The sequence below is a fragment of the Salmo trutta genome, chromosome 24 (genome assembly GCF_901001165.1).
Source record: "Salmo trutta chromosome 24, fSalTru1.1, whole genome shotgun sequence".
NCBI lineage: Eukaryota > Metazoa > Chordata > Actinopteri > Salmoniformes > Salmonidae > Salmo > Salmo trutta.
Window position 1 is genome coordinate 37,480,748 of NC_042980.1, and position 16,866 is coordinate 37,497,613.

At 42.8% G+C, this 16,866-nt stretch overlaps 1 protein-coding gene across 4 annotated transcripts in view; it reads left to right on the plus strand.

The window, feature by feature from the left end:
* Window positions 1-16,866, plus strand: part of LOC115161238 (interleukin-1 receptor accessory protein-like 1-B) — a 351,323-nt gene that overhangs the window by 188,151 nt on the left and 146,306 nt on the right. For all 4 annotated transcript variants that reach the window (XM_029712042.1, XM_029712044.1, XM_029712043.1 and 1 more), the window contains exon 5: window positions 13,925-13,999. In XM_029712042.1, coding sequence (XP_029567902.1) covers window positions 13,925-13,999 — 75 coding nt within the window. The remainder of the gene's footprint in view (window positions 1-13,924; window positions 14,000-16,866) is intronic.

Here is a 16,866-nt window from a genome sequence, read left to right on the forward strand (position 1 = left end):
AAAGGCTGGGCTTTCCATGCTGCCCTCTCCTGGTCCACATGGTGATCGATGGTGACTGTGTTTCCTCTTCCACTTTGTCCTTATGTGGTGACCTCTCTCTCTCTCTCTCTCTCTCCCTCTCTCTCTCTCTCTCTCCCTCTCTCTCTTCTTCCTTCTCCCTCTTCTCCTCCCCCTCTCTCCTCCCTCTCTCTTCTCCCTCTCTCTCTCTCTCCCCTCTCCTCTTCTCCCTCTCTCTCTCTCTCTCTCCTCTCTCCCTCTCTCTCTCTCCTCCCTCTCGTTCTCTATCCCTCTCTCTTTCCCTCTTCTCTCACGCTCTCGCTCCCTCTCTCTCTCTCTCCTTCTCCCTCTTCTCTCTATCTCTCTCTCTCTCTCTCTCTCTCTCTCCCCTCTCTCTCCTCTCTTCCCTCTCTCTCTCTCCCTCTCTCTCTCTCTCTCTCTCTCTCTCTCTCTCTCTCTCTCTCTCTCTCTACATATTCCGCCCTCATCTCTCTCTCCTTTAGTTTACTCACCACATAATTAGCTATAGGATCACCAGTCGTGCAATTATGTATGTAGCGGTTTGATGTAATTAGAATGGTATCAGTATTCAGTGTAATTGGTGCTGTGTGATTACCTGTTAACACTGTGACCGCCCCCTCCTGTCGTCGCACAACCCATAGACTCACACATTCAGCACATACACCCACACACACACACACTTTCAGCACGTACACCCACACACACACATAACTAGGTGATACACACACAAACACAAACATAACTAGGTGATACACCCACATACACACACATAACTAGGTGATACACCCACATACACACATAACTAGGTGATACACCCACACACACATACACCCATAACTAGGTGATACACCCACACACACACATAACTAGGTGATACACCCACACACATAACTAGGTGATACACCCACACACACACACACATAACTAGGTGATACACCCACACACACACACATAACTAGGTGATACACCCACACACACACATAACTAGGTGATACACCCACACACACACACATAACTAGGTGATACACCCACACACATACACACATAACTAGGTGATACACCCACACACACATACACCCATAACTAGGTGATACACCCACACACACACATAACTAGGTGATACACCCACACACATAACTAGGTGATACACCCACACACACACACATAACTAGGTGATACACCCACATACACACATAACTAGGTGATACACCCACACACACACATAACTAGGTGATACACCCACACACACACATAACTAGGTGATACACCCACATACACACACATAACTAGGTGATACACCCACATACACACATAACTAGGTGATACACCCACACACACATACACCCATAACTAGGTGATACACCCACACACACACATAACTAGGTGATACACCCACACACATAACTAGGTGATACACCCACACACACACACATAACTAGGTGATACACCCACACACACACACATAACTAGGTGATACACCCACACACACACATAACTAGGTGATACACCCACACACACACACATAACTAGGTGATACACCCACACACATACACACATAACTAGGTGATACACCCACACACACATACACCCATAACTAGGTGATACACCCACACACACACATAACTAGGTGATACACCCACACACATAACTAGGTGATACACCCACACACACACACATAACTAGGTGATACACCCACACACATACACACATAACTAGGTGATACACCCACACATACACATAACTAGGTGATACACCCACATACACACATAACTAGGTGATACACCCACACACACACATAACTAGGTGATACACCCACACACACACATAACTAGGTGATACACCCACACACACACATAACTAGGTGATACACACCCACACACACACATAACTAGGTGATACACCCACACACACACACATAACTAGGTGATACACCCACACACACACATAACTAGGTGATACACCCACACACACACACATAACTAGGTGATACACCCACATACACACATAACTAGTTGATACACCCACACACACATACACCCATAACTAGGTGATACACCCACACACACACATAACTAGGTGATACACCCACACACATAACTAGGTGATACACCCACACACACACACATAACTAGGTGATACACCCACACACACACACATAACTAGGTGATACACCCACACACACACACATAACTAGGTGATACACCCACACACACACACATAACTAGGTGATACACCCACACACATACACACATAACTAGGTGATACACCCACACACACATACACCCATAACTAGGTGATACACCCACACACACACATAACTAGGTGATACACCCACACACAATAACTAGGTGATACACCCACACACACACACATAACTAGGTGATACACCCACACACATACACACATAACTAGGTGATACACCCACACATACACATAACTAGGTGATACACCCACATACACACATAACTAGGTGATACACCCACACACACACATAACTAGGTGATACACCCACACACACACATAACTAGGTGATACACCCACACACACACATAACTAGGTGATACACACCCACACACACACATAACTAGGTGATACACCCACACACACACACATAACTAGGTGATACACCCCACACACACACATAACTAGGTGATACACCCACACACACACACATAACTAGGTGATACACCCACACACACACATAACTAGGTGATACACCCACACACACACATAACTAGGTGATACACCCACATACACACACATAACTAGGTGATACACCCACACATACACATAACTAGGTGATACACCCACACATACACATAACTAGGTGATACACCCACACACACAAGTACATTATATACACTGAGTGAACAAAACATTAGGAACACCTTCCTAATATTGAGTTGTATTTCCCCCTTTTACCCTCAGAAAAGGTGTCGAAAGCGTTCCACAGGGATTCTGGCCCATGTTGACTCCAATGCGTGGTAGACCATGCTTGATACACACGGGAAACTATGTTGCAGATCTTGACACACTCAAACCGTTGTGACTGGCACCTACTACTTGCCCATTCACCCTCTGAACGGCACAGATATACACATGCCATGTCTCAATTGTCTCAAGGCTTAAAAATATTTATTTAACCTGTCTCCTCCCCTTCTTCTAAACTGATAGAAGTGGATTTAACAAGTGACATCAATAAGGGATCATAGCTTTTGCCTAGATTCACCTGTTCCTAATGTTTTTTACACTCAGTGTATATATACACACACACACACACACACACACACACACACACACACACAAACACACACATGACTACATTATACATCAACACACACACATCTCTAGTGAGAGTCTGACGTTATTACATCATGGTAGCATCGAACAGGAGTTATGCAACTCCACAAACACAGCCAGACAGAAACAGAGCAATGCTCCCAAACAGCATCAGCTTGTTCGTTAGAGAGAGAGAGAGAAAGAGAAAGAAAGAGAGAGAGAGAGGGGGCGAGGGAGAGAGAGAGAAAGAGAGGGAGAGAGAGAAAGAGAGGGAGAAGAAAAGAGAGAGACAGAGAGAGAAAGAGAGGGGGGGAGAGAGTAGAAAGAGAGAGAGGGGAGGGAGAAAAATAGGAAAAAGAGCAGGAGAGAGAAATAGAGAAAGGTAATAAGGCTAAAGATGTAAGGGTCCACTGAGGACAGTTTGAGGAGCCAACGCTATTAAAGGCTACCGAACTGAGTACAAACCCAGCACAGCACCACTCCACAGACCGAAATGTAATTAAGCCTTGGCATGTGTGTGTGTGTTATTTTCACTCTCTCATAACTTACTTAGAAGAGTCTTTCCTCAAATTTCAACATCAACATAAAGTTGTTAGCGCCGCTAATAAAAAGCCAATGTAAAGAGAGGGGTTATAAAGAGAGGGGTTATACCTAGGTTGGTCTATACTCCCCTATAATAGATCAAAGTACTGTGCAGGTCAAAGGTCATATGGTCTGTTGATACCTATAGTTGTATGTCTACATGCCTTTGGGGCAATCTTGCCATTGTCATGGCACATATTGTGTTGGCCTATATGCAGAGTAGACAAACCTGCCCTGGATATTGGACTATAGAGTGTTTCTGTAGATTGGTGTTCATGGTAAAGGTCTTTAGACACCCCATGACATACCTACAGGCCTGCTGAGATAGGTACGTGTGCTGGAGGACTGGTGATGTAAAAGGATATGACTGGTGATGTAAAAGGATAGGACTGGTGATGTAAAAGTATAGGACTGGTGATGTAAAAGGATAGGACTGGTGATGTAAAAGGATAGGAAAGGTTAACATGCAGATCTGAAGGATATGTCTTCTATTGTTAGGCTATTATGAGGTGACCTTTCTAATGACCTTTGCAATGACCTTTATAATAACCTTGTAATGAGCTAATATGTACATTCACAGAGCGGTCACTTTGCAAACACACACACAAACATGTTTGTTTTACTATCCTTGTGGGAACCAATCAATTGATTGCCATTCAAAATCCTATTTTCTCTAACCCTAACCTTACCAAACCCTAGCCCTAACCCTAACCTTTACTTGAATTTATTGAGTTTATTTTTAACAGAGACAGTCCATGTTAATCAACTTTTCAGTAAAAGTGACTGTTTTAGCCGCTGACAAATTTTCAACCGCAGTCCCTGGTCAGGTTACTAAAAACAATTACAATAACAAACCTAAACCCTAATCTTAACCCCTAACCATAACTCCTAACCCAAAACCTCACCCCCAACCATAATTCTAACCCTAATTGTAACCCTAACCCTAAAACTAACCACTTGCCTAAAATAGCCTTTTTCCCTGTGGGGACCGGCGAACTGTCCCTACTTGTCAGAATTGTCCTTTTTTTACTATCCTTGTGAGGACAAGGATATTAAAACATCCCAACACACAAACTGTCTCAGGATGCTAAGGCGTGTACATACTGTACATGACCCAATTCTATTTTATCTCTCCCTGAAGAGAGGAGCCCATCCCTCCCGAAAAACATAAAGGCTTTTAACAGTAATAAAGTGTTCTGTGTTCCCCTGGGAGAACGTTCCCATGTTCCTCCAGCCAGCCAGCCACCCTGACATCCACCGTCTGGACGATTAGCATCATTACAGCATCAGCTCTCCTACTCAATAAGACACATACAGAAAACGAGACACACGCATGCATGCACACACACACACACACACACACACACACACACACACACACACACACACACACACACACACACACACACACACACACACACACACACACACACACACACACACCAGCCAGATACTTTTTATTTAACCTTTATTTCACTAGGCAAGACAGTTAAGAACAAGTTCTTATTTACAATGACGGGCTACCCCAGCCAAACCCTAACCTGGGCGATGCTGGGCCAATTGTGCGCCGCCCTATGGGATACACTAGAAATAGACTTCGATTTTGGACGTTTGAAAAGGTCCTGAGAACGTGGATATCTGCCTTCCTAGGTGCTCACCTCCAAAAAAACAAAAAGATTACCCAACACTGGGCGCAAACTCGTGATACTCAGTGTCAAAGCGCGCTGCTCAGACCACTGCACCTCTACAGTTCACAATGCTCTTGCAAGACGTGAGAATACGTAATTATATTTGATGGTAATATCGAGTCGTTCTTAATTATTTTGTTTTAAGCCTTCCCTGAACCATAGACCTAACCTTAACTACTCAGAATTAAAGGAAAAATCCACCCAAAAACACTAATTCCTTTATTAAAACTAATATTTGAAAATAATATATTTTTGTCAACAAATGTTTCATATTGGCATTATAATAAGGTTGGAAGCAACATGGAAAATCGTTGTGGAAATCTGTTGCAGCTCAAGTCGACTTCAAAATCCATGTACAAAATGTTTTGCTATCACAGACTGGAACATGTTCCGGGATTCTTCCGATGGCATTGAGGAGTACACCACATCAGTCACTGGCTTTATCAATAAGTGCATCGAGGACATCGTCCCCACAGTGACTGTACGTACATACCCCAACCAGAAGCCATGGATTACAGGCAACATTCGCACTGAGCTAAAGGGTAGAGCTGCCACTTTCAAGGTGCGGGACTCTAACCCGGAAGCTTACAAGAAATCCTGCTATGCCTTGCGACGAACCATCAAACAGGCAAAGTTTCAATACAGGACTAAGATTGAATCATACTACACCGGCTCCGACGCTCATCTTATGTGGCAGGGCTTGCAAACTATTACAGACTGCAAAGGGAAGCACAGCCGCGAGCTGCCCAGTGACACGAGCCTACCAGACGAGCTAAATGCCTTCTATGCTCGCTTCGAGACAAGCAACACTGAGGCATGCATGAAAGCATCAGCTGTTCCGGACGACTGTGCGATCAGGCTCTCCGTAGCCGACGTGAGTAAGACCTTTAAACAGGTCAACATACACAAGGCTGCGGGGCCAGACGGATTAGCAGGACGTGTGCTCCGGGCATGTGCTGACCAACTGGCAGGTGTCTTCACTGACATTTTCAACATGTCCCTGATTGAGTCTATAATACCAACATGTTTCAGGCAGACCACCATAATCCCTGTACCCAAGAACACAAAGGCAACGAGCCTAAATGACTACAGACCCGTAGCACTCATGTCCGTAGCCATGAAGTGCTTTGAAAGGTTGGTAATGGCTCACATCAACACCATTATCCCTGAAACCCTAGACCCACTCCAATTTGCATACCGCCCAAACAGATCCACAGATGATGCTATCTCTATTGCACTCCACACTGCCCTTTCCCACCTGGACAAAGGAACACTTATGTGAGAATGCTATTCATTGACTACAGCCTAGTGTTCAACACCATAGTACCCTCAAAGCTCATCACTAAGCTAAGGATCCTGGGACTAAACACCTCCCTCTGCAACTGGATCCTGGACTTCCTGACGGGCCGCCCCCAGGTGGTAAGGGTAGGTTGCAACACATCTGCCACGCTGATCCTCAACACTGGAGCTCCCCAGGGGTGTGTGCTCAGTCCCCTCCTGTACTCCCTGTTCACCCACGACTGCATGTCCAGGCACGACTCCAACACCATCATTAAGTTTGCAGACGACACAACAGTGGTAGCCCTGATCACCGACAATGACGAGACAGCCTATAGGGTGGAGGTCAGAGACCGGGCCGCATGTTGCCAGAATAACAACCTATCCCTGAACGTAACCAAGACTAAGGAGATGATTATGGACTACAGGAAAAGGAGGACCGATCACGCCCCCATTCTCATTGACGGGGCTGTAGTGGAGCAGGTTGAGAGCTTCAAGTTCATTGGTGTCCACATCACCAACAAGCTAGAATGGTCCAAACACACCAAGACAGTCGTGAAGCGGGCACAACAAAGCCAATTCCCCCTCTAGAAATTAAAAAGATTTGGCATGGGTCCTGAGATCATCAAAAGGTTCTACAGCTGCAACATCGAGAGCATCCAGACTGGTTGCATACGGCAATTGCTCGGCCTCCGACCTTTAGGCATTACAGAGGGTAGTGCGTGCGTCCCAGTACATCACTGGGGCTAAGCTGCCTGCCATTCAGGACCTTTACACCAGCCTTTGTCAGAGGAAGGCCCTAAAAATTGTCAAAGACCCCAGCCACCCAGTCATAGACTGTTCTCTCTACTACCCCATGGCAAGCGGCACCGGAGTGCCAAGTCTAGGACAAAAAGGCTTCTCAACTGTTTTACCCCCAAGCCATAAGACTCCTGAACAGGTAATCAAATGGCTACCCAAACTATTTGCATTGTGTGCCCCCCAACCCCTCTTTTTACTCTGCTGCTACCCTCTGTTTATCATATATGTATAGTCACTTTAACTATACATTCATGTACATACTACCTCAATTGGGCCGACCAACCAGTGCTCCCGCACATTGGCTAACCGGGCTATCTGTATTGTGTCCCACCTACCACCCGCCAACCCCTCTTTTACGCTACTGCTACTCTCTGTTCATCATATATGCATAGTCACTTTAACCATATCTGCATGTACATACTACCTCAATCAGCCTGACTAACTGGTGTCTGTATGTAACCTCGCTACTTTTATAACCTCGCTACTGTATATAGCCTGTCTTTTTACTGTTGTTTTATTTCTTTACCTAACTATTGTTCACCTAATACCTTTTTTGCACTATTGGTTAGAGCCTGTAAGTAAACATTTCACTGTAAGGTCTACACCTGTTGTATTCGGTGCACATGACGAATAAACTTTGATTTGATTTTGATTTGAAATCCACAATACAGTGCTCTCTGTGGGCTAGCTGGCTAGCTAGCTAGCTCTGTAGTTAACTAGCAAATGTAGCTACACACAATAATAGCAAAGACAATATCAGCATGTAACATAGCTAGTTAGCTGTAAAATCGCCTATACAAACTGCACTATGAATTTAGGAGTCTACAATCTCACAATGTTCAACCTGCAGATCGATGTGCCTCACAGAGTGGAGTCTAAAATTCGCAACGGCAGATATACTTTTGAGAAGATGGGAAGCGTTGCCCATGCTACGTCAATGGGCTGCGCGGTGTATTCAGGGCGATTCTGGTACAAGAAGTCAACAATGCAAATATTTTCCGAGATATGAGATAATTAACTTGCTGTCTGTAGTATCGTATAGCTTTTGAATGGTGACATTATGTACAGTACTAGTCAAAGGTTTGGACACACCTACTAATTTAAGGGTTTTTCTTTACTTTTACTATTTTCTACATTGTAGAATAATAGTTAAGACATAAAAACTATGAAATAACACAAAGGGAATCATGTAGAAACCAAAAAAGTGTTAACCAAATATTTATTTTAGATTTGAGATTCTTCAAAGTACCCACCCTTTGCCTTGATGACAGCTTTCCACATTCTGGCATTGTCTCACGCAGCTTCACCAGGAATGCTTTTCCAACAGTCTTGAAAAAGTTCCCACATATGCTGAGCATTTGTTGGCTGCTTTTCCTTCACTCTGCTGTCCAACTCAATTGTGTTGAGGTCGGATGATTGTGGAGGCCAGGTAATTTGATGCAGCACTCTCCATCTTGGTCAAGCAGACCTTACACAGCCTGGAGGTGTGTTTTGGGTCATTGTCCTGTTGAAAAACAAATGATAGTCCCACTAAGTGCAAACCAGATGGAATGGCGTATCGCTGCAGAATGCTGTGGTAGCCATGCTGCTTGAGTGTGCCTTGAATTCTAAATAAATCACTGACAGTGTCACCAGCAAAGCACCATCGCACTGTCACACCTCCTTCTGCCTAGTGGTTAGAGCATTGGGCCAGTAACCAGAAGGTTGCTGGATTGAATCCCCGAGCTGACAAGGTAAAAATATGTTGTTCTGCCCCTGAGCAAGGCAGTTAACCCACTGTTCCCCGGATGCCAAAGATGTGGATGTTGATTATGGCAGTCCCCCCCCCCCCCCCCCGTACCTCTGTGATTCAGAGGGGTTGGGTTAAATGCAGAAGACACATTTCAGTTGAGTACATTCAGTTGGACAACTGACTACGTACAGCCAGTGAAATATCAGGGCGGAATATTCAAAAACAACAAAATGTCATAATTCAACTTTCTCAAACATACAACTATTTTACACCATTTTAAAGATACACTTCTCCTTGGTGTAACCACATTGTCCGATTTCAAAAAGGCTTTACAGCGAAAGCAAAACATTAGATTATGTTAGGAGAGTACATAGACAAAAATAATCACACAGCCATTTTCCAAGCAAGGACATGTGTCAATAAAACCCAAAACACAGCTAAATGAAGCACTAACCTTTGACGATCTTCATCAGATGACACTCCTAGGACATTATGTTACACAATACATGTATGTTTTGTTCGATAAAGTTCATATTTATATCCAAAAACAGCATTTTACATTGGCGCATGATGTTGAGAAAATGTATTCCCACCAAAACGTCCGGTGAATGTGAACATCAATTTACAAAAATACTCATCATAAACGTTGACAAAATATATAATTTAAAAAAAAAAGAATTATAGATAGATTACCCCTGGATGCAACCGCTGTGTCAGATTTTAAAATAGCTTTACGGAGAAAGCACATTTTTCAATATTCTGAGTACATAGCTCAGCCATCACGGTGAGCTATACACACACCCGCCAAGTTCGGGGCAACCTAAACTCAGAATTAGTATTAGAAATATTCTCTTACCTTTGCTGATCTTTGTCAGAATGCACTCCCAGGACTGCTACTTCCACAAGAAATGTTGTTTTTGTTCCAAATAATCCATATTTATGTCCAAATACCTCCGTTTTGTTCGTGCGTACAGATCACTTATCCAAAGGCATACCGCGCGAGCGCGGAACCAGAGACGAAAAGTCAAAATGTTCCATTACCGTACTTAGAAGCATGTCAAACGCTGTTTAAAATCAATCTTTATGGTATTTTTTACGTAAAATTGTGATAATATTCCAACCGGACAATAGCGTATTCATTCAAGGAGAAAAAGAAGGAACAGCGTGCTCGCGTGACCGCGCATATCCAATCCCTTTGTTGCCAGGCAGTCCACTCAGAAACTGAGCTCCTATTATCTGCCCAGTGACAGGAGAATGCTCAAACCACTTTCTGAAGGCTTTAGACAGCCAATGGAAACCTTAGGAAGTGCAACGTAACCCCACGGATACTGTAGTTTCGAAAGGGACTAGAAAGAACTACAATTCTCAGATCCTCCACTTCCTGGTTGACTTTTTCTCAGGTTTTTGCCTGCCATATGAGTTCTGTTATACTCACAGACACCATTCAAACAGTTTTAGAAACGTCAGAGTGTTTTCTATCCAAGTCTACTAATAATATGCATATTCTACCTTAAATTGGGTACATTTTTCATCCGGCCGTGAAAATACTGCCCCCTAGCCCAGACAGGTTAATGTCCATTGCTCGTGTTTCTTGGCACAAGCAAGTCTCTTATTATTATTGGTGTCCTTTAGTAGTGTTTTTTTTAAGCAATTCAACGATGAAGGCCTGATTCACACAGTCTCCTCTGAGCAGTTAATGTTGAGATATGTCTGTTACTTGAACTTTGCAGCAGAGGTAACTCTAGGTCTTCCTTTCCTGTGGGAGTCCTCATGAGAGCCAGTTTCATGTAGAAAATAGTCAAAATAAAGACAAATCCTGGAATGAGCAGGTGTGTCCAAACTTTTGACTGGTACTGTACTTTCAAGGAAAATAGGCAAGTTTCTCGACATATAAATTGACTTTGAGAAGGGATTGTGTGACGATTAGCTTAGCAACCGCGTGACACAGCATGACAATGTGAACACGATTGGTCAACAGTCTGCTGGATGGGGCATTATACGTTCCTTCATTCATTGGATTCCTATCTCCTTTCTATAATATCTCTGACAACTGCACCATGCAATGCACCATGGACTAAAGAAGGAGACAAATAGGAAAAATGTGCCTGACTCTCAGTTAAATTACATATTTCTCGAGGTAGAAATATAGCAAAAATTTCGAGAGAAGAAATCCTCCCGAGTTATGACCAGTATGACCTCCCGAGTTATCGGCCAGTATTAAAATCTGACATGTATGATAGACGTTTTTTGCGATCTAAAATTTGTATTCCTATTAACTTCTACTGTAGCGAGAGAGACTTTATCACAGTGCTACGTCATACCGGACGGATTTCTGCCTGCTTGAACACCAATAACCCACATGAAACTATGAAATGACCCAGGGAAAAGATAGAACATCACTCAGAGATGTACAAAAACTGTTTAACATTCAAGATGGGTGAACCTTTCCTTTACTGCCAAAACAGTTAACTTTTTAGTTGTTTCTGTTTTAACCCTGTAACCGCACAGAATCAACCCTGTAACCATGCATTATTATGCATAAAATAAATGTTCATTCTTAATACATTGAATTTCGAAGGGAAACTATGAGATCTTGTTGCTCACACACACATGCACACATTTAATTCAAACACACTCCTCTCTCTCTCTCTCTCTCTCTCTGTCTCTCTCTGTCTTTCATTCTCTCTCTCTCTCCCTCTGCCTTTCTCTCTCTCTCTCTCTCTCTCTGTCTTTCTCTCTCTCTCAATTCAATTAAATTAAATTAAAGGGGCTTTATTGACATGGGAAACATATGTTTACATTGCCAAAGCAAGTGAAATATATAATGAACAAAGGTGATAACAATAACAATAACAAATGAACAGTAAACAAGTTTAAAAGGAATATGCACATTTCACATGTCATATTACATCTATATACAGTGTTATAATGATGTGCAAATAGTCAAAGTAAAAATGGAAAAAACTCAATCAATCAATATGTGTTGTATTTACAATTATGTTTGTTCTTCACTGGTTGACCTTTTCTTGTGGCAAAAAGTCACAAATACTGCTGCTGTGATGGCAGACTGTGGCATTTCACCCAATATATATTGGAGTTTATCAAAATTTGACTTGTTTTGGAATTCTTTGTGGGTCTGTGTAATCTGAGGTAAATATGTGTCTCTAATATGGTCATACAATTGGCTGGAATTTAGGAAGTGCAGCTCAGTTTCTAACTCATTTTGTGGACAGTGTGCACATAGCCTGTTTTCCCTTGAGAGCGAGGTGTACCTATGGCGGCCTCTCTCGATAGCAAGGCCATGTTCACTGAGTCTGTACATAGTCAAAGCTTTCCTTATTTTGGGGTCAGTCACAGTGTTCAGGTATTCTGCCACTGTGTACTCTCTGTTTAGGGCCAAACGTTATTTTAGTTGGCACTGTATTTTTGTACATTTTTTCCAATGTGTCATGTAATTATCTTTTTGTTTTCTCATAATTTGATGGGTCAAATTGTGTTGTTGTACTGGGGCTCTGTGGGGTCTGTTCCTGTTTGTGAACAGAGCCCCAGGGCCAGTTTTCTTAGGGGACTCTTCTCCAGGTTCATCTCTCTGTAGGTGATGGTTTTGTTGTGGAAGGTTTGGGAATCACTTCCTTTTAGGTGGTTGTAGAATTTAAAAGCTCTATTCTGGATTTTGATAATTAGCGGGTATCAGCCTAATTCTGCTCTGCATGCATTACTTTGTGTTTTATGTTGTACACAGAGGATGATTTTGCAGAATTCTGAATGCAGAGTCTCAATTTGGTCTCACCATGATGTTTGTTCAAACACTGAGCACCATTAACTGGTGTCACGTCTGTGTCAAATCATTGACAAATTTATTCGTGCAAATAGGCCAAACTAAATGTATGTCGTTTCTATAGGCAATAGAGAGGAATATCACTCTGTAGTGAAAGATAACGGAGAACAAGAGAAGAAAGGAGGAACAGAGTTGAGATTCATAGCATCAGAGAGTGAAGAAATGAGAGAGGAGAGGGGATGAGAGAGAGAGCGATCTAGTGTACGTGTTGTCTTTGCTTCGGCAACAAGAGATGTTCTGTGCTGTCACTCCACTGGTGTCCATTAGTTCGTTGTGAATATGACATAACCAACACTGCACCATCCCTTCCTGCTAGTCTTGTTTTCTGGTTGCAGGATCCAGACTATGTGAATGCTTACCTGCTTTTCGAGGGTTCTGTTCTAGTGTCAGGTATAATTAATACAACAGAGAATTTTAGGAAACTGACTTTTTGTGCTACCGGAGGACTGGATGTACTGTTAGGAGTTTTCTGTTTGAGAGAAGGACTTCCTTGTATTGGAGACTGCATAAGTTCACAAGCTCGCTCTGTCTCCCTCTCTCTGTCTATCCCTCTCGCTGTATCTTTACTCTTACAAACTGGGCCTATATGAGTTTTGTCTATGCCGTTAAAAAAGAAAGGTTCAGTAGCAGTATGGTGGTGTTGCCATGGCATTCTCGTGTTTGTGAGGGACATCTAACATGTCTAAACTGTGTGTTTCTTTATTCCAGCCCCTCTGACTGACAAGCCACCGAAGATCCTTTATCCTTCTGAGAACAAGATCAGCAACATGGAGCTACAGCTAGGTAAGAGCTAGAGCTCTGCTACATGACCTGAGCCTTACAGGCCCCGACATTATACATCTGTTTAAGACTGGGTAGAAGCTGTTTTTCATCAATAACTAGTATACGGGCAGGGCTCGGGTATCACTAAATTGATCACTAACATTTTGAAGCTGAGCCATTTGCTCGTGCTCTGCTGCGTAGTACAGTCATAGTATCTGACTAAGATCATAACATGGTGTCAGAAGTGCTTCAACCTCATCAAATATAAGACAGGAGAGATTCTTTCACAGAAAATAATGTTTGTTGAGTTTTGTCGGGATTTAGAGTGACGAAAGGTAGCTAACTGCTCTCTTATGTCTCGTCATTGAGCAAAGCAGCCCAAGCGGAGCAGTTGCTACGGATACTCACAGATCCAAAACCATGTGCAAAGCGCATGCAGAGCAAACTCCAAGCAGGAAGCGAGTGACAGAGAGAGGGGAGCAGCTAATGGATTTACTAACAGAGGAAGTTATTTCTGATTTTGTGATTTGGGCCTGGCCACGCCGCGCCTTAAATTTGGCAGAAGCAATCGGGCCCAGGTAGGGTAGAGCAGGAGCTTGGGATTTATTCCCTCTTCATTATCAGTAGGAGCTTTGTGTGTGTGTGTGTGTGTGTGTGTGTGTGTGTGTGTGTGTGTGTGTGTGTGTGTGTGTGTGTGTGTGTTGTGTGTGTGTGTGTGTGTGTGTGTGTGTGTGTGTGTGTGTGCGTGCGTGCGTGCGTGTTTATATGTGTGTGTGTCAAATCAAATGAAAATGTATTGGTCACATACACATATTTAGCAGATGTTATTGCGGGTGTAGCGAAATGCTTGTGTTCCTAGCTCCAACAAAGTGTGCGTGCGTGCGTGCGTACGTGCGTGCCTGCGTGCGTGCCTGCGTGCGTGCGTGCGTACGTGCGTGCCTGTGCATGTGTTTGTGGGTGTGCGTGCGTGCGTGCGTGCGTTCCTCTGTATGTTAGCATCTACAGTATGTCTATCTCCTCTGTGGTGCTGTATACAGATATAGGATTTAATTTGAGCCAGTTTGCTACAGCAGAAAAATGTGAATGTGAATTATTGTGTGGATTATAATGAATGGAGATAAACATGTTTTATACATTTTTCATTAGTGCAAATCAAGTCTGACATTTTAAAGTGGAAATGATCATCTTTAGAAGTCTTTTAAATTCTCAGCAACAGAAGAATGCTCAAATGAACATCCTACGTCTGAACTAGAGTGTGAAAGAAAGAACAACAACTGCATCTCTAAATGACTGAAAAGTAATGAATTCACAGATCCTCTTAGACTGTAACCTCCCTGCTTATCAGACAGATTGATGATGACAGTTTTAACTCCGGTAGAAGAACACAGACACTGTAAAACAATTTCTCTGTGTATATAAATTGCGCTGTTTCCTCAACGATATCGGCTCCATATGGTGCCAGTGTTGTGTAGCGTGGTTGTCCACATGGAGAGGAGGTGGCTTACAATACTGCTGTTTGTCTGTTTGTCTTTGTTGACAGGGGTCAGGGTGGCCGAGGTACGTGCATGTGTGTGTGGATGTGTGTGTGTGTGTGTGTGTGTTTGCTCCACAGAGTGCTTTGGAGACAATACCACTCTTGTCTTTAGTGTTTTGTTGTTATCAGGGATACAAGTGGGTTATTGGTAGCTCACACAGGGAGATCACTCTAGAAAGGACAATATGACAATATGTGATGACATGTCTGTAAACAATCCAATGAGGTGCAGAAGTCGGAATGATGTATCAATTGAGGGAGGAAGCAGAGCAACCTGAGCGCATCAAGGGTAAGATACCTTTAATTATTGTGCACGTTTAAATAGAGAGAACTTCACAATAAAAAATATGTATTTGTGTAAGAACCTCTAAAGAAGGTTTTGAACATATTTCGTTTTTATATACAGTGCCTTCAGAAAGTATTCATACCCGTTAACCAATGTTCCCTCAAAAACATTTTGGCACTGAGCAATTGTTAGCTCTGCTGATTGCAAACTTGAATGTTGTGAAAATTCTCTGCAACTCTCAGTGTGTGTGTTCTGTGAACACTGAGGCTGTACCCGCTTTAAGTTACAGTTTCAGACAGTGGTCAAGTAGGTTATTGTGGCTATTTGATCATAATGTAAGCCTACCAGAGCGGCCTACCATCAAAAACAATGGAGAAAATGCATCCCATAATGTTCTAACATTCAGTCTACAGTAGCAGCCAATGTGTGGTGTCCAATGTAGATCTAAATTTCATGAGACTTTTGAATAAAACATGCAGGGCTTGACATGAACCTGTTTATCCACTTGTCCTTCAGACAAGGAGGTGACTGAAAATGTTGTTGTGTTGTTTGATGCAAGAAGTCACTTTACAAAGTAAAATGTATTATTATTCCCATAACATTATTACAGAGAATCAGACAAATTATTCTACCCTCTGCCTATTGGCTATTTAGCTTCTTCAAGCCTGTTTTAAAATACAACACTGCCCCTTTAAGACATAAAAATGCTCTTTACCCTACTCACTTTTCAAAGATGTCTAGAAATGTACATGTTGTCTGCTCTTGTAGGAAACAAGCACTAACCCATTGCTGACTACAAATTATCGATAACTGGGCTAATAACTCACTAACTAGCAGACGATATGAACAAATTTGCACACGTGTCTACATGCAGCTCTCGCGTTGATCTCAAAACAAGCGCATCTACTCACAGCCGTTCATGCTGTAAACACAGTCCAGTTCAAAGTGAATTGTACAGATCCATATATGGCAGTGGTCTATTTACATATAGGCCTACTGCATGTCGGATTGTTTATGCTGCACCAGTCTGTGTAGATTACGGCCAGAGTCGTGCATGTCAATGCAATA